Genomic DNA, 19,635 nt, shown 5'->3' on the forward strand with positions numbered 1-19,635 from the left:
ATTTACTCCTATTATAGAACCACTAAAATGTGCAGTTTTATGTAGTCACAATGAATATGGTGTTGATTGCAGTCTTCTGCAGTGCTTCTCCTGAGCAGTTGGGATGCAGCGTGGTACTGTGGGGAGTGTAAAGATACAAAATAAATGTATCTTTAAATTGTTATTTTTCAGTGCAGACTCCCACTTCAGACTACAATGTATTTTACCATTTGTCTAGCCTTTTGGTTAAAATGTCTGATTTTCATACTTAGAAGTATTTGGGTTAAATCTTTCTGAAGTGGTTGTTTTAATTAAAAATTCTTACTATCATGTTTCTTTATACAAGGTTTGGATCAATATTCTTTTAACACTTAATTATCATAATCATCCAAAATTAGACTGCAGTTAAGACATGTTGGAAATCTTCAGGCATCTGATTATGGGAATTTTTTAATTTCATGATTTCTGCTCATAGCATATACAGAGTACCGATTTTTGTCCTCATGACAGGTTAGAAATCCTTATTACTTTAATTTTGTTGAGTACAAACTAATAATTGCAAACAAACCTCTTTCACATAGCAGTAGAAGGCTAGTAACTCTGTGTACACAGTTCTGTATTTTACTTAGCATAAAAAAATTTAGAGACTTCTTGTAAATGTTTCAAGACCTGTCAGTATCACAGATGCTTGGTAGTATTTTTCAGGTTACTTTTTTCTGTTTGTGATGGAACTCGTCTTGCAATATCTAGAAATACTGCCATTGTGGGACAGAAGTGTTATAAATGAAGGACAAAAAGAAGCAGGTGAAAATTTTCTAGAGTTGGGCATTTAAGGTTATGCTTGGCCAGCTGCACAGAGGTTTGCTTCTGCAAAACCAGCTTTGTGTTGCCTTCCTCATCTTCTAAGAAATGCTTGGAACCTGAGACTTCTGATGCAGAAATTAATCAGGGGGTGGCAGAAGGATACTTCTGTTGGCTAGCTATTGCCTGTGCCTTGAAAAATAGCCAGCCTTTGTCTGGTGTCCACTTTATGAAGCTACATGACTTAAGTAATCAAATTAACTGTAAACATCATTCCCCAAGTGTTTTTTTGACCATCTGTTACCATCTTCCGTTGCTCTGATTTTGAAGTATGAAATAGAAAGGCAGGTACTTTTGAATTATCTGTCTACAACTCGTTTCTGTAGTCCTCCTCCTAAGGAGTACCTCTCCTGGGTTGTTATGGAGTAAATTAGATGCATGCACCTCCAACAGATTGCAAGTACATTCAAATCTCGGTTTTGCATGTTTTGGAGGATCATAATAAACTCCCCTGTGATCAGTTCCAGGGCTCTTGACAAATTTCTGAAAATATTTCCAAATATATCATCGGGTACAGAAAAGAATTTGATCCTCTCAGAAAATACCACATTAAGCAAATTTCTAGCATGCCTTTCAGGGCATTATAAAGTACTTCAATTGATCCTCAAGGTGAGGGAACTGACTCAGAAATACTGATTTATCCATGCATTACTCTTAGGGTTTTTTATATTTTTCTTTTAAATTGATGAGCAGTGAAGCACAGATTGTTGTTAATTGCTGTTGATTTTCAATTTTCTTCTTAGGCAAATTGATTAATGCTGAAGTAAATGTGCTAAGAGAAAAAAAGAGGCTTTTTCCTAATTTCTATATTGAATAAAAATAATGAACAAAAAGCAAACTCATTGATACTTTGAAAGATTCCTTTAATAATAGTCCCAAACCAAATAAATTATTGAACTACTTCTAAAAAGTGATGTTGTTGTAACAGTGAGTGGGTAGGGCTAATCTGTGCAAATGTTTTTGAGATACTGAGTTTTCCAGATGATGGGGGAAGCTGGATTTTCATATTTCTCTTTTTTTAATTATTTTTTTTAAGACTGCAGAGTATGGGAAGAATACAGTCATTAATAGTGAGAGCACCCTTGCAGATACCCAAGAGAGGGGTGAAGGGGAAACACAAAGTTGTAGGATGTAGAAGATGCAGATGATATACTTTAGTGAATGCATTATAACGGCCACATTAAATCAGGCCAAAACTGGGCTTACTCACTGTTCTACTTCTTAGAAGACAGTAAAACTGTCTGACTACTTCTGATTAATATCAGACTTGCAGGAAAAATAGATGACTGGCAAACAGAGGATGAGTTTATTCTAGTATACGTTACATCTTATTACCCATGGCTTAAATGCTTGCCACGGAGTCGATGTTCCTTGCATTTAGCAGCCTGTGGTTGTATTTCCTTCCATGAATGTGTTCAGTTGCTTTTGTAACTCCACAAAACCCCCTACCACTGCACGGACTTTTCAGTGGCAAAGTATGTGACAGATTAACTACAAATTTGGATGAAGAAATACCTCCTTCTGAGTTCTTGTTTGCTTTTTTAAATTGCCTGTTTAGTTTCCTGGGATGTTTGCTGGATCTTGTTTCGGTGTCCTCATTTCAAAAAACTATGGGGTTGGGTTTTTTTGGAAAATATTCAGTTCGGGAAGAGATGATGTGAGGCATAATGAGAAAGTACAAAGGAGAAATGAAAGAACGCTGCACTGATGAGTCAAGATTTGCACTTAGTCAGAGTCTCTGAACAAAAAAACCCTAGAAGACAGACTGCTAATCGAAGAGAGTCATTCTAAAGTATGAATATGAGTTCTAGAGCAAGGTGGGAAAGTGTCTCCTCAAAGGAGGAAAATACATTAGTTTCACTTGTGGCTCTTCAATTTCAAGAAAGCAAACTGCAGGAGAATGTAGAAATAAGGCAGCATCTAGTATGCAGAAGAAGGGTGTTCTGTGGTCTGAAAGACAGGAGAGGGTGGGGTCATGCAGAAGGGGAGGAGGGGAAGGTCCTGATATTGAAAAGATGCACATTTATCCCTTGAACCAGTCTGTGAAGTTGACAGCGTTTTTTGTCAGATATCATTTAGTATAAATGGGACACAAAAAAAAAGTAAGACTGAGTGGAATAAGACAGAAGTGGTGAACACTTACAGACGGGAAAATACCGTATGAGAATCACTCTAATGACCTTTATGGTGGAAAGTGAAAGAATCTTGCAGTGTAAGATTAACTATTGTATGCAAAGGGTTTAGTATGCTTTTCTGCTATGAAGCCATGCAAGAAATATTGTGAGGGTGGTGAGCATGATACAAATTCAGTGGGTTTAACAGCATGAAATTCAAGGTCATATTCAAGGTCGTTCTTAAAACAGAGGGATCATCTTTTAGAAACTAAAGGAAGTTTTGGCTGTCTTAATAATTCGACTGATCCACCAATATGATGAAGCTTAGAAAAGCCAAAAGGGTAACTTGTTTAAATCTGTAAATCATACAGATTTACCTTGTGTGAAGACAGAGGAGACTGAAGACAGAGAGGCAGAGTAAAAAATAAAAAAAGATATCACTAAAATTTAAGAGTGTATTCAAATAAATAGGTCTTGAATAAAATTACTTAAGAAAATGAAGCAATTTTTCCTATCTGTGTATCAGTAAGATTCTGAAAAAAGTTTTCTGTGGGAGTCATTGTGCTGGAGGGAAAAATCTTCTTGTTTTCCTGATAAAATTTAGTGCATTCATGAAAAAGATGGTAGGACATGATGGCTTCAGTGACATGGACTGATCTCAATCCACTAGATTATTCATTGTACTCAAGACTGAAAGTACGCACATTGCATGATAATGCCCAGGGGAAAACGTTATACAAATCTTCCCTGCCAGACTGTCAAGAGTGCTTCCTAGTAACAGCTAATCATCCCTAACATCATGATAGAACAAACATTTCCAAATCCTTAAATGGGTGTACAAATTAAAAAAATAAAAATAACAATCTGTTAACCTAAGCAACATGAGTTTTTAAAGGATAAATGGTAGCAGACAGAAGTAGTAATTGATTTCCTTCCCCACATTCCCCCCACCCCATAGTAATTAAACATTTAGTGACTATAACACTGTCTCATCTGGAATTTGTCAACATATTTATGTCTTGAAAGTTTGTTCAAGTTAATAATTAATGTTAGATTTTGACCCAGTCTGATGAAGGCTTCTGCTAAAGTATTGTCAACATGTTGATGAGATGCAGAAATTACCTAAAAATTGGGAATTGTGGTATGTACTACTGCAGATAAAGAAATAACACGCAAGGCCCTAGAGAGTCAATGCAAAATAGTGAAGTCACATTTATGTGTGAGACATGTAGAAAATGACTAATACAGGACAAAAACACCAAATGCAAACATTCATAGAAGGCGGCGGCTTGCAGAGCAGGCTGGATCACTGTAGTATCCTATACAGCCACCTATGTGCATGTTACCAAATGAGGGGCACAGAGTACTGTCCGTGGAGCACCACCAAGGCTGTGGCTGGGAGATGCCCCTGCCTGTTAGTGGCTGTTAACGTCAAAAACATTTTGACTGCATTCATAAGATAGTTTCACAAAGCACTAGATGAATTTAAGCTGAGAAAAAGGTAAAGTATTTAGCTGAAGCATATAGTAGTGAATGCTTTTAAGTGCACACTGGGAGGCCATAAGCAGTTTGGAGGGGTGTCCCTTCTGTTGTATTTTTTTAATGCATTAGAAGCCTTGTACAAAACATAAGTCAGAATCAAAACCTGATTATTAAAATCTTAAGTGTTTAGAAAAGTTGATTTATTTTTAATAATTTTTATTAAAACAGTTTTGATCAATCGCTGACTTAAATACATATAATTGTAGTGTTCTTCTAACGAGACTGACACGATATACTGAGCATACTCTAGCTATAATTTTGAGTGAAATTGTTTTGAGTAGGTTTTGGTTTATGCTCACGTAATTTATACTAGGGTCATTGAATTTAACTCCAGGAGACTATTGCGGCAGTAATTTTGACTGAAATGTGTTTTCTAAACGGCGTCTGGTTTTCAAACTACCTTGTTGCATAGCAGTGGTTTTAGCATGGGTGTGAACATAATTCTTGGCAGTGGTGAGTTTTGAACACGTGCAGTGAGCTGCATGTTTGCTTTGAGCTGTGTGATGATGGTGCTGCAAAGTGCTAGGGTGTGTATACATTTTAGCAGGACTGTGAAAGAATGTAGTACTGTTGTCTCATGGTAATGAATAAGGAAAGTTCTTAATTTCTTGGTAGGTTTGAAGTTCAGAATCAAAAAGCTGTGGGTGAAAGTATGCCTGACTGAAGAGTTACAATTAACATTGTACCTTGGGCAAGATAATTGGCAATTATAGACTGTGGAGATGAAAAATACCTTGCTGATCATCTGGTATGTCTCTGCCAGTTTGAAATTGTTCCTGCTAGTGTATTTCATTAGTATTTTCCTAGTCCAGTTTAAAATGTACCACTTGGTGAGATTTCAATCACATCTCTGAGGAAACAGTTCCCCCCCCCCTCAAAAAAATCCCGCCACCCCCCCACCCCCCCCCCCCCCCCGCCAGTAATCAGCATCATTTTCTCTGTTTAGTTTTGTCCTCTGAATCTGTCACACACTTTGTTCAGACTCTTTCCTGTGGCAGTCAATCATTGCTTACACAAACTAGCCATGTGTTTCCCTGTATCTCAGGTCCTAATTCTGCTCATGTTTTGCACCTCCATGAATGTTTTCTGGCTTTTCATGGTGTCCTTGGGAAGAGCCTGGCCTTTCTCAGCAGACAGCCCTCACTTCTGGAATCCTTCTTGCTTCCATGCAGCCGTGTGCTGACAAAGCCAGTCTTTGTGTCTGCTCGGGGAATGATGCAAAGCCCATCTGTTAGTCCAGCCTGGTAGGAAAAAAGCAGCCTTTAAGGATGGCTTGTGCATTGCTTTTTTGTTCAGTGTCCATATTTGACCAGTGAATCTCTAGAAGCAACCTCAGTGGTTGTTGTGGTTTAACCTCTGCTGGCAACTAAGTACCATACAGTTGCTCGCTGACGGCCCCCTCCCCAGTGGGATGGGGAGGAGAACTGGAAAAAAGTTAAAACCCATGGGTTGAGATGAGAACAGTTTAATAATTAAAATAAAATATAAAAATAATAGTGGTAGTAGTAATAATTGTAATGAAAAGAGAGAGACAAAAAAAGAGAGAAATAAAAAGAAAGACAAGTGATGCACAATATAATTGCTTACCACCCGCCAACCAATGCGCAGCCAGGTCCCAAGCTTTCTGCAACAGGTTTCTCACACAAATATATTTAAAAGAAAGCTCAGTCATGGCTTATTTTTAAACATACATGTGACACCTGTTCCTTCGCATCTTTCAGATCAGTAACTTCTATTCAGCTTTTCTTGTTGTTCCTGTAGAAAATTCAATTTACTTCCTAACTTCTGCTGGTATTAAATCATTACCAGATCTAACTTTACTTTTATGAATAGCTTTAGAATATTTCTTCCAACTGTAACGTCTTTTGTTCAAAAGATTCTCAATAAGTATTCTTATGTCACCCACACAGTTTTTCTGGCTTGCTTCTAGTCTGTTCTTGCCAGATGTTTTTTCCCAAGCTTTTGTGATAATGAAATGGAGCCACTGTACCCATGGTATTAATAAAAAACCAAAACCCAAAACAAAACAAAAACTTTGAAGTTAGGGGTTTTTTTTGCTAAGAAGTGCAATTTGTTTGACATTGCATTCATATTTTTCCCAGTTGTTTAAAACTTTTTGATGTATCTTCATTTAAGAACAGATTGCCTCCATAGTTTTGCAACACCTGAACTTCTAAAGTGGTAACATTTTTTCAATGCTTAAGTTGCAGGGTGGCATTTGGACCTTAAGAATTAACATGAAAATTGCTGATTTTTTAAATTTTGCTACAAACACACTGTCTTAAGCCCAGTTTATTCTACTGTACCCTGCTTTACCAGGTTAACGCCCTAAGTAGGCACAGATGCAATTTTATGCAAAATAGCTCAGTGCCAGAAGCAGTTAGAGTGAAAATTAGGTCTGGTAATTTCTTCCTCCACTACCCCCATCCCAGTTAGCTGCTACAAGTTCAGTAGATGCATGAAATCTTGTGGCAGGAGGGAATTGAATCTTCTGTGTCTTAGAAGACTTAACCATTTGGTGGAGACAATTGTCTTATTTTTATTAATGAGGTCTAGACAGATAGGTTCAGCGCAAAATATTTGAGGACCTTAATAATCCAACATCTACCACAATTGAATCTTTTCTTCCAATAAAGCAATTTATTGCAGAAAATATGCGTGTTGTGCAATTCTGTGACTGACTCAGCAGCAGGAAAATCCGGCTGTATTGTATAGAGCAGGAAAAAATGAAGAAGTCATTGCTGTGGGGTGGCAGAGTTCTCTCGTTGGTTTTGATTCTTCCTGAACCTGTTGAAAAAGCTGTGCAAACAGAGCTCCAGCCTGCTTCCCCCTCAGCATGCAGGCGTTTAGATTTGTCCTTCCACGATCTCTGCCTTTCTCCATGTACAGGCTAGACATCTGTAATTAAGTTTTGAATTCTGCTCCAAAGACTCACAAGTTTGGTATTTTAGCTTCCAACATTTGCCTGTCTGTAGGGGAGCTGGTTCCTATTTACTCCTCTTAGGTGGTTGGAGATAAAACTGTTTCTTACCTGCATGAATTTAAAATGGCGATTCTTTCTATAAAAAGATTGTCTTTTTAAGCAGTCTCAGTGTCAGGGCTCACTGTTTAGCACTCACATCCCTGTGGTGATATTTTAAATCTAAATAAACAGAGGATTTGTGAAAGAAATTAGTAAAGGGTTGCAGTTTGCTAAGTGATTTTGTGTTACTCTGATGATCAATAACATCATTTGTCTTGTAATATTGTATATTGAGTCTTTAGAGTGAGTCAAAAACATCAATGAAACTTAGCGTGTAGTCTGCTATTTCAGATTTATGGAGTCAGCCTTTAGTAAGGAATTTTATGTTGATGACTTTGTTACATATGTAGCATTTGGTGCCAGTTGGAAAAGAAAATGGTTGCAATTTGTTGTTAAAAGTATTGCTGGAGCATTTGTAATGCAGCAGCAAGGTCACTTTTACATCCCACTTAAAACCGAGATGGGTGCTACTCCAAACTAGGCTTTTGCTGTGCTCGTTGGGAGCTTTTAGGAGCCTCCTGGCATTCCTTCGCTGGCGATTTCTGAATGAGGCCAGCGGCAAGTATGTATTGCAGAAGTGATTCACTAGGTATGGTGCACTGGGATGTAAACTAGCAATTGTTATATAGCAGTTGACTCCATAATGCTTCTGCACTGTCTAAATAAGGACTTCATTGAATGAAGAATGTAGAAAAATGTGCTCTCAAACTCATGAATATTTGAAGAAAATAAACACCTAACAAGTTTGAGTTTGTTCCTAATTCAGTGATACATTCCAGTGATTCATGAATGGGCTTTTGAGCCATTTACTTTATATTGACAGCATTCAAGAAAACTGAACTCAATGCTAACAATTTGTAAATCACGTGCTACTCTTTAATGTAATTTATAGATCTGAATTAAGTAAATGGAATTTGTCTTTGTGAATAAGAGTAGACCAGTATTCCTTAACCATACTCCAAAGACTTTGCAGAATGATGGCATCCAAACTACTGTTGCCTTATGCCACTTAAAAGATAGTTAAGCACAGGCTGTTAGGAAAATTGCCTCATTCTTGGTGACCATAATCTTTTCTGTTCTCTATAGGTAGGTGTCTTTTATATATATATATATGTGTGTGTGTGTGTGTATATATATATATATATGTATATATATATATATATGTATATATATATATATATCCACTTAAGGGAAAACTAATAATGATTCCTGTCTCCTGCAAGCACTGTCACAAATTTGAAGACCCAAGTTCACTGTCAGCAAAAGAGTAGGGTTATTACTGAGTTAGATTTTTTGTTGTTGTTGTTATTAATGCTGGAACAAACTTGCCGTTGCTTTTTATAGTAATGTGCTTCCTTGAAAGTTTAAAGTGACAGTCTCTCTCCTGATACATTTATTCTTCAGAAATTCCTTACTATGCTGTTATCATTACACAGAGGTAGGTCATGGTTGGCTGGTTTCTCTTTAAAAGTAGAGCTGTGGTCAGATACCAGTTCTTCATAGAGTGTAACTTCGTTGCCTTGAATTGTCACTGGCATCTATAGCAAAGGCCAGGGAAAATTTTTCTTATTTTCTGCTTTTGCATCTTTCTTTCCTCTGGGAGCTGGGAGGAGGTAGGGAGACAGTGGAATTGCCATGGCTTTTTTTCCTAACTGAGGCAGAACAGACGGGCTGTGCTCAACAGTGACATCCCATGACTGCACATTAGTGATACCACAGTCATCATCTGAAGGAACAAAGATAGTGAAAAATACTCTGGTACATTGCTATTTTGGTAAAATAATCTGTGCCTCTGTCAAGATGCTGTATGTGTGTTTATAGGCTAATTTGTCTCCTTTCAGTCCTTGCTCTTCTAAAGCACACAATCTTCCAGCCTTTCCTTTCCAACCTTCAAATTCTTTTTTTGTCTGGAGTAGAGTGATACATCCATCTGTTCAAAATATGGTATGAGCTGGCACAGTAATATCCAGCTTCTGAGTGTGAAAGTTCAAGAGGAGGTCGTCAGGTGTAAAGGAAAGTAAATCAAAGTCTCTCCTGGTTGGCAGGAAGAGATTTGGAAAATGTTCAGCTCATGCCTATTATTTCTGTTTCCTGCATCACCTTTCTCTGTATTGGGTTTGCGTGACAAGGTTTTAGTAGTGGGGCGGCCGCTGTGTGCAGGTGCCCACAGCCCCCCTGCCCGCGAGGAGCCTCCCCGACCGGAAAGGCAGAGGCAGCAGGGGAGGGACCAGCCGCAGCCCCATCCCCATCCCCTTGCACCCCTCGAGGCAGGGAGATACACTGGGGCTGAGGCTGAGCCTGGGAAGAAGCAAAGGGTTGGAGGGAAGGTGTTTTTAAGATTTGCATTTTATTTCTCATTACCCTACTCTGATTTGATTGGTAATAAATTAATTTTCCCCCGAGTTGAGTCTGTTTTGCGCATGACAGTAATTGCTGAGTGATCTCCCTGCCCTTCACTCAACCCACGAGCCTTTCATCGTATTTTCTCTCCCCTGTCTAGTTGAGGAGTAGTAGAGTGGCTTTGGTGAGCACCAGGCATCCAGCCAGGGTCAACCCACTACAGTCTCTCCAATTAGAACTCCAGGATAACTCGATATGAGGGATGCAGGGTTTAGCCTATGCCTGTCACTTCCCGTGCTGAAAATGTAATGGTGAAAATGTATATGTATGTTCCCGGGTTTGCTAGCTGCGGAACTATATGAAAAACAGTGAACAAGTGTGAGTGGCTTCCAAAAGAATTATGGGAATGATGCCAAATGGGAAAAAAAATATAAAGATTGGGCACTGCTATTCACCTTGGCAAAAATTACTAACATTATTCATGTCTGTTGTTTGTAGATCACCTCTCTTGTGACTCTCCAGCTGTTATCCATGGTTGGTCATAATGACCAGCTTGATGGACCACAATATAAATGTACTGTATCTCTGGACTTCATCAGAGCTATTGCCCGGTGAGTCTGTTAGAGATCGTTTACTGTTCTATGTGCTGACTTGAAAAACACTTCACACCCAGTATTTGCTCAATGTATAGCTCTCTGCAGACCACAGTAGAAATCTATTAATGTTTTCGAAGAATTAGTGAATGAATCACATTATTTATGAGAAGTGTTGAACTTGAGGTAAGTATAGTGCAATCCTGTTTGAAAAAAATTGTTGCAGTGGCAGTATGTGTTACAGTAACATACTGTCTTTGTGCTTAATAAAGGTCAAGGACTTCATGTGAAAATACCACTCAAAAATGTCAGTCCATTTCATTACCAAAAGGCACATTATGGTGTTTGAATCTGAAATGTTGTACGTATGATACAAAACCTACATAGGTTATAAGAATTCTTCCACATAGTCTGTCTTGTGTGATCTGTAGTTAATACAAACTAATTCAGTAAATGAATGTGCGTGGCTCATCTGCTCCGTTCATTCAGAACTTTCAGTTTTGGAGTCTGAGAACAGTTCCAGGTCTATCAAGAGAGATTGTGATAAATTACAGGCAGAAATGCATGCAATGCATAGGCAACAATCAAACCTATATCTCATTTTTATGAAATGCCAACAGCATTACCTCACACCTGTTGCTGCAGCCAGCTTATTAGCAGGTCTTGGATAAGGAAGCTATAGCTAGAACAGAGCCCAGAAATGACATGTGGCGAAAAGGAGGAGAAACATTCTCAAGGCCAACTCCTCTCTGTAATGTGGGACTTCAGAGGAACCTGTGATGTGGACTGTATCCCATAACATCAGTGCCCATGTTGCTGTCCTGAGCTGTTAAATGTCCGATAGCCTTGTCAGTAAACCCCACAGACATGCTAATTTCAGTTTGCAGTTGGACGGGCCATAGAATGAAAATTCATCTGGTTCAGGCCTGCATGACTTCATTGTGTCAATTTGCTGTTCCCAGCAATAAAGTCACTTGTGAATGATGCCCTGAAAAAGCTCCCACTGGTACCATGTACAGCAGACCATCTGCTCAGCAACATGGATCATTGTGTATACAAACATCCCTAAATTCTTGTCTCTGCTCTAACTCCTATGGTGAATAGAGAGATGAGTTCATAAACTCTGTACTGACTATGAGGGGCCTTGGATTAAGATACTTGAAATGATGGCCCTCTCCTTGCAACTTTAACATCCTTAGAAGTTTCATTGATTCCATTAAAGTTGCCAGAAGATAGATATAGCCAGAAAACGGGACCAAAACTTGTGCTATACAGCTCACATTTACTGGAGAAAGTGGTTGTTGGAGATGCTACCACTTTAAACCTCAGTGCACCGTATAGTGCTTTGGCTGGCTTTCCTTTAGGTCAGGTGTGTGTGTGTATATGTGTATCTCTCTCTCTCTCTCTCTCCTGACTGACTTTCCCTACATTTTATAAGGAAGAAAGCAGTTCTTTAGTTCTTTCCCCACCCCCCCTCCAAGTAGTTTGGAAGTGTTTATATGCTGCCTAGGTAGGGCCATTCAAGTGACCTGACAGATTGTAAAGTTGGCCTGTTCTACTTTTCTCCTGTTTCCCACTTTTTTTTTCTTTCTTGATTTGTTCCTTTGTTACACTTCTTTTGTTAAGTATCTTTCCAGCCCACAGTCTTTGTGAAATCTTCAAGGAGGACAATCCATAAAGATACAAGGTTTCATGAACTCATGATAAATGGGCTTCCCCCTTGTCTTGATGGGGCTAGCTACAGGGCAAAGGCGTTATCTTCTGTGCTTTAAGAAATTTCATTTTCCAGCTGTGCTATAGTCTTGCCAGCTGCCTGTAGCTTTTAACGACTCAGGGGTGAGATTACATTTATTGCAGAGGAATAACTACTTTGCCATTTCAACCAAAATACACGTCAAGTAAGCAGTCCCGTCCCCTGATTCTTTTTTCTTTATTACTGTAATAGTACTAAAATAAGTTTGTTAGTCAATAAAATCTTCAGATACCTCAGCCTTGTTACCATCACAGCCTTGCTACTGTAGCGTATTTCCTAATGGAAGGCTGAAAAGTGCAAAGAGCAAGACAGAAAATGCATGCTTCCTCCCCTCCCCACCACCATTCAAGCTGTTCAGATTGTCATTTCATTTTCTGTATGTTATAAGCAAAAGTGAAGTATGGATTATAAACAAAACCAAGACAAAAGCCACCTGGTTTTGGAAAAAAGTGAAACACTTTTGTCTCTTCCCGGTGGCTTTTAGTGTGATAACAACTGGCCATGTACATTCTGTCTGTTCAGTACCACAGAACCTCATGTCTGCCTCTATTCTGTTGCATACATTCAGTCTTTGCAGACAGATTCCCATGCTTTTTACCATCTAGTATTTACACATTTTAAATTTCTGTTTTGAGAATTTCAGCCCTAAGTTCATAAGTTTTCTGTAGCTGAAGTAGGGATCTCTTAATGTTTATTGAACGTAAAGGAACTTTTCATATAGTCTCTAATGAACCCAGTTGTTATGACAGGACAATTGTGCTTCATTTAGTTGATAAGGTCAACATTTGTTAGAGTGTGTGATTTTGTTTCTGTGGTAACTAAAGTACTTTCTTGAGTGACACAATGTCATGTGAGTCTTAACAGTGGCAGTTAATTTCTTTAAATTTGTCTCTGAATTACAAGTAGACTCAAACACAGTATTTCTTGTTATATATCTTGGGGTTTTCTGAACTTTTTCTTTGCCCAATACGATGTTTTATAGAAACTTTTTGAAAAGTGGGTTACAGGATGGCGTGTGAACAGAGAATATTAAATGATTGCAGTCTAACAAATAAGACGTTCAGCCAGTTAATCTCACTTAGCATTGTGAGCGGTTATTTTTGCATCATTGAATGCTTAAAAAACTTTTAATTTTATACTTGTCATTACATGCAGTAATTTGCATTATTTATTCAAACAGTAAACCCCAAAGTCTGAGTGTTAGATTGTATAGCAGAATGAGTTTAGAGACAAAAAAATAATTATATGTTTTATTCTACTGTTGTTTCATTCTGCCTGTCATTAAAGTACAAAAGTATACATTAAAATCTTCTGTCCCATTGAGTGCCATTTTTGGATTTTTCAAATTTAGCTGTGAACATGGGTCAACTAGTGTCAAAACTGAAAGAACATAGACTGCAAATGAGTACAGATGAAGGAGTAGTACATGGTAAAACAGGTGGTTTGAAAGATGAACAAAACATTCAATAGCATAAAAAGATTGCTGCTTTGCATCACCAACTCAAGTATTGTATTTACCATATGAAAATGTAATCTTACTAACTTTGATACATCTTTACTGCCTAATGATCAAAGTAAGAATCTTCCGGTTTTTTACTAGAAAGCTGCTTTATTTCTTTTTCAGAATCCTACAGACTTTAAGTAATCAGAAGATAGGTATTGTAAAAAATATTAGAAGTTAAAAATTCATTCATCCTTGATTGCATTTCTTTTTGGGATATTGCTTAATTTTGATTATGCAGAATGTCCCACGTGTGCGTCTCCAAACAGGTTAAAGTCTTAGCACTGCTAAGATGATTGCTCTAATATACTGTGTTTTTGTTTATAGGACCGTGAACTTCGACATAATAAAGTACTTGTACGATTTCTTGTGAAAACAAGCTTCACAGCCATATGGACACTGTGACAATGACTAAGGCAAGCTGTGTTCATCTCTCTACTTAGCTGGCCAGAAAGAAGAGTATTTTGGCTCTTTTGGATTTGTCCAAACAGGTGCTATCCCAGCATGGAACCTGATGAAAATACTCTGATTGGTCTGGGTGGATCTGAGCAGAGGACTATTTACCAGGGACCCTGGAGTATTTGGAAGCAATGTGTTAATTATAAACAGCAGGGTTTGAGCACAATCTGTTCTACTCTTAATGATGTTATCTTAACACTGAAATTGCCTGAAACCCATTTACTTAGGACTGCATTTTGCTCTATGAACTCTCCCCAGTGCTTTGAACATGGCAGCAGCCCTTGTTTGTATGCCCAGTCTTTTCACTTCCTCTCCGCAGGAATCTTTGCGATTGCCTGCCAAAGCAGCTTTTCCTGAGGCCACCATTTTAGAAGAGTGGAGTAGCAAAATACAATAAGCATAAGAACATACTTAAAATCAAGCTGGTATAAATTCTTCTTTCTCTAAAGTCATTTGTAGGCAGACTGCTACACTGTTATATGGAGATCATGATGATAGGAAACTCCCAACTAATCACCATACTGTCTTTTTTTCAGACCATTCATAAATGTTGACTATGAATCTATTTTTACAGAGCTTTGTTTTAGAAAATCATTGATTCTGAAAGTTTTATCCTGATGTCAAACTTGAAAGTTTTTATTTTAGTTTAAACGTTTTATAGTCCTGCACTCATCCAGTTCTATTAAGTGTTAATAATAATGCCGTTTGGAATGAATATAGTTTAAGATACACACTGTGTAATGGGTTTTGTAACGGGATGTGTCCTGTAGAGGAGGAGGACACAGCTGCCTTTCCATCAGAAAGGGACAAATGCAACAGGTGACAGAGTATTCCTGTAGCAGTTCCCCGGAAGAAGTGGAATAGTGACTAATCAGTGTGGTGTTAGAACATAAAACTTTGGAAATACATGATGGCATACACTACAGTCATATGTGTCTCCAGTTTACCAGTAGAGGATTCCCAACTGCCACTGCCTTTATGGGTATTAAAATCCCCTGGTCCAGTTTGGGATTATTGTCATCATGGATCTGAAGATGAAAACTCCAGGTCCCCCAGCCTGTTACTCAGATGTTTTACTCCTGAATGCTAGCCGTTGACTGTTTGACCGTACAAGGCCACGGCATGTCTTATGTTGACCATTACACTTTTTCCAAGGAAAAATCATTCTTTCCCCTCCCTGCTCTGATACTGGAGGTTGTCAAATACCCTGAATATCTGTAACTTTTTCTTTTTTTCTCTTCTTTTGCTCCAATTGTGGGTGTGTAGCCAGGCTACTGGATTCAGACCCAGATGAATGAGTTCCAGGTGAATCTAAGTGACAAAAGCATCTTTCTGGCCGAGCTGCCGATTCCCCCCTCAGGAGAGTGTGAAAGGGCAGCGATGAGTCATCTCCGCGATCCCTTTTCCTTCCTACCGCTGAGCTGCATCAAACCCTGCACCTGTCCATGAGGTGGCAACGTTTGTCACACTTACTGAACTGCTTGGATGCAAATACATAATATTTCAAAATGCTTACTACCTGCTTTTGTTTTTACTAATAGATATGTACATAAGGTGAACTTTGGGCTAAACTTTACAGCACCTTCCCCTTTTGGATTTAGTGCTGGGCTGAGCTCAGCTTTTGTGAATCTCCTGGGGCTGAAAGTTGAAGGAGGAAGGTTTGAGGTGTTCGTACCTAAACTAGTCCATGTAAAGCAACGGCAACACATCATGGGTTTTTGTGATATCTGATCTGGATTAGAGTTAGATATGTGAAACATGGTGGGACTGATAGTCATTTATTAATTGCTACAACTCTTGAATCACAGAATTTCGAAAACTCTGCAGCCAACCTTATTTACAGGTTTGAGCGAAGTGGGGCAGGGCAGTACTGCTGGGGAGGGACAGTGCCAGCTGGTGAAGTTCCTGCTTAGTGGTAGTCAAGGTGGCTGAAAGCCTTGGCACCTACTGAGCAGAAGTAAGCAGCTCTTCTTGGGGAAGCTTTACTGTCAACAAGTTGTGGATATCACACTTCCACCCAACCTGCATGAAAATATGTTCATGTTCCAGATGCACGCATGAAGAGAATAGGAGAGCACAGAACTCTGCCTTGCGGGTAGCCCTGTGTGACGATGTGCATGCTGGTGGTTGGCCCCGGCCGGTGTCCCGGCGCCCCCCAGCCGCCCTGTCCGTGCCCCCCAGGCGGGCAGGGGAGCCACCCCCAGCCAGGCCCGCGGGGGTCCGGGCAGGGAGATCGCTCTGGGGGCCGGGGCCGGGGCTGCGGCCGGTCCCTCCCCCGCCGCCTCCGCCGCCCCGGCCCCCTCCGGGGGAGGCTCCTCACACGCCGCCCGGCTCCAGCCCGGGCCCTCCCGCGGGAGACGCTCCTCCAGGCCCTTCTCCAGCGGGAGCCCTTCCCGCGGGGGGGCTGCAGCTCTGCCCGGGCCGCTCCTGCGCGGGGCCCTCCCGCGGGGCGCAGCCCCTCAGGCACAGGCTGCTCCAGCCCGGGCCCCCCGCCCCCGGGGGCACCGGCCCTGCCCGCAGCCCGGCCCCGGCCGGGGCTCCGCTCCCCGCTGCCGGGAGCTGCTCCGGCGCGGCGCGGCGCGGCGCGGGCTGCCCGCCCCCGGGGGCACGGCCCCCTCCGGGCACCCCCTGCCCCGGCCCGGGGTCCCCCCCGCTGCGATCTGTCCCCCCGGGGGCGCCGCCGCCGTGGCTGAGGGCTCGGCCTTGCCCAGCGGCGGGGCCGCCTTGGAGCCGGCTGGCACGGGCTGGCGGGCAGGGGGGGCTGCGGGCACCTGCGCACAGCGGCCGCCCCGCCGCCGCCGCACACGCCTGGCGCACCAACCTGATGCGGTTGCACAGTAAATTTGGTCATGTTAGAGAAATTTTCAGATCACGTTTGTATCTTTCCTATGGGAAAGAAATTAAGGGTTTTATTACTGGTTGCCTTAGTACATGGCTGTTTCAGGAATATTTCTAATGCTGCTTATGATGGGGATTGACAAGAGATGCAAACTCGAAGGTTTCAAACAGAAAAAGAAGAACCGAGCAGAACGGTCTTTTGATCTACTATAACAGCCAATTGGCCCAAGGTCAGTATTGTAGGGTTAAATAAATTCCAGAATCTTATTTTTCCAACAGTGTGAATCCATAAACACACACAGTTGCTTGTAACAGTACTTGTTGGAATATACTGTATTATTTTTTTTAATGTAAAATTCAATTGTTTATTAGAAATGAGGTTATAAATATGGATAAGTGATTTGTCTTTTCACCGTTGCCATAGCTTTTCTAGAAAGAGATGAAGGCCAGAACCGGTTCAAGACTTAATTGCCTATAGCTGCTAGACAGGCAGTATAGATGGAAAGGACTAAATACACTATGTTCCAGAACTGATGTTTAGTATATGTCTTGGCAATATTTGAATGAAGAACAAAAATCAGTCATGTAAGTTCAGGTTTAGGTTGCAGCTGAGAAAACATCCCTTTTGCATTGTGCCAATAGTGCTGTCTTGGTTGTCCCACCTTTTCAGTAGCCTCATCACTACCACATAGTGGTACAGACCCTCAAAACTACCCAGCCCCAAATTTGGAGCACAGTGTATAAAAGACATGAAACAAGGGTCTTAGAAAATAAGCACTGAGAAAACAGGATACAGCTGGTATTTTTTTTAGTGTAATTTCTCCTGTAGTACCCTGGTGATCATTTCCAGTGTAAATCCAAAGGATGAGGATACGAATTTTCATGTAACGTAGTTAATTCGAGTGAAATGAGGTTAACTGGAGAAGGAATAGTATCTGAGGATCCATTAGACAAAACCACTGTCCTTGCACCACATGCACTTTTGTGACCTTTTTGAAAAAGTCCTATCAGTGATACAAAATTTAAAGCTGAATCAGCAGAGTATGAGAATGAACAAGGTGACTGAAGTGCGGATGATTGATGTAGGCTATAACTATGCTGATGATGAATAGTAGGATTTATTCTGACAAACTAGAAACACTTCTATATACCCATGTCAATGACTTTATAAATTACTGCTGAGTTTCTTACTAGGTACCCCAGCAATACTCTGTTCTGTGACCCGGCTTTTGTGGCTGAGGTGTGGCCTCCTTTAGCCTCCGTGGGGCTGGGATCTCACCCCTTCTACAGTTGGTTTTAAGAAGTGTGCCAGCGATGCAGAGCAAGACAGTTGTTCAACTAATCAGAAATTCCTCAGTAATTTAGTGCAGAAGTATGTATTTAAAAAATACCCGAGAATGTTTTCATAATTACTGTGTCACAAAACGTTATAATACTGTAAAAATTACAGACTTCTAGTGCCTTTCCCCAGTGGCTGATCCAGACATCAACAGGAGCTGGAGCTTGTTCTTACAAGGAGAAAGTAATGGAGAAATGCAGCTATCATCAGTTGCAAAGAAATTAGTGCCCTTGAATAGCTCTGATTTCATCAACAGCTGCATTTTCATACATATAACGTGGAGATTTTATTTTTTGAAAAGGCTTGCAAGGGTGCAACCATGTGGAGTATAGGAGGAGACTTGTTCTTTTTTTGACAGTGATTTACCTCACTGGTTCTCCCGGAACCTGCTGCTTGCACCATAACAATCCCCCTAGCTGTTGTGTGGGGTTTTGTGCGAGTTGAAGTATATTGGTTATTCGAGCACTTTCTAAGTTCTGGTGCTTCTATACACCGTGATCTACACGTGTGAGAATACGTCCATCTCTACCATTAGTTAATTTTTTTCCGGTATACACCAATTAGTTTTGCCCAAGACCATTCAGGTGCTATCTACTCCCCTCCTAACTGCAACAGCCAGCCATGCCAGGAGAATAGTGTGAAGGGCAGGATTCTCAGCAGGAACGTAGGAGATACTACATGTCTGTGTCCTGTGAGCAAAATGTACACAGTTGAGTATCCCAGGATTAGATATTCCCTCTGCACTTGTGTTGGCAGAGATGGCAGGCAAGAGTGAGAAACAGCAAGTACTTGAGGGCTGCCTGGAGGTCGGCATACTGTGTATTTTAGTCAGCCCAAGGTAATTTTGAAGCAGAAGATTTACTCCATCCAGTAGTAAATGCTGCCTGAGGTGACAGTAACTTCTCCAGTTTTCTCAACAACAGAACAACATAACTTACAAAAGAGCTTTATCATTGCTGGTAAATATGCATTGGGATAAAGATACAACTTGATTAGCAAGTCTAATGGTACACAATACCAAATTTTTATGTGTTTGTAGATCCTGGAACGGCTCCACTAGAATATGGAGTGGGAGATTAATAGCAAAAACAGTGTGTTTTTTATCTCAGCTTCTGTGTGACGTGTCTTCTACCTGACTACAGGCAGATTTGTATAAACTATACAATACTCAGATGGAGATAAACGTGGAGTAAGCTCAGGTTTACTTTTAGATTCTTTATTTTTGCGTGTGTTTATTAAAACCATCAAAAATAAGTCTGAAAACAATACAGAAATAATTTGTGTATGCTAGCAG

At 40.4% G+C, this 19,635-nt stretch overlaps 1 protein-coding gene across 3 annotated transcripts in view; it reads left to right on the forward strand.

Annotated features, from left to right (window-relative positions):
• The window catches only part of ORC5 (origin recognition complex subunit 5), a 76,301-nt gene extending 60,622 nt beyond the window's left edge, over positions 1–15,679 (forward strand). For all 3 annotated transcript variants that reach the window (XM_056340637.1, XM_056340636.1, XM_056340638.1), the window contains exons 14-16: positions 10,357–10,469; positions 14,033–14,121; positions 15,431–15,679. In XM_056340637.1, the coding sequence (XP_056196612.1) occupies positions 10,357–10,469; positions 14,033–14,078 (159 nt within the window). In that variant the 3' untranslated portion in view covers positions 14,079–14,121; positions 15,431–15,679. The remainder of the gene's footprint in view (positions 1–10,356; positions 10,470–14,032; positions 14,122–15,430) is intronic.
• The last annotated feature ends 3,956 nt before the right edge of the window (positions 15,680–19,635 follow it).

Source organism: Falco biarmicus, chromosome 5 (genome assembly GCF_023638135.1).
Source record: "Falco biarmicus isolate bFalBia1 chromosome 5, bFalBia1.pri, whole genome shotgun sequence".
NCBI lineage: Eukaryota > Metazoa > Chordata > Aves > Falconiformes > Falconidae > Falco > Falco biarmicus.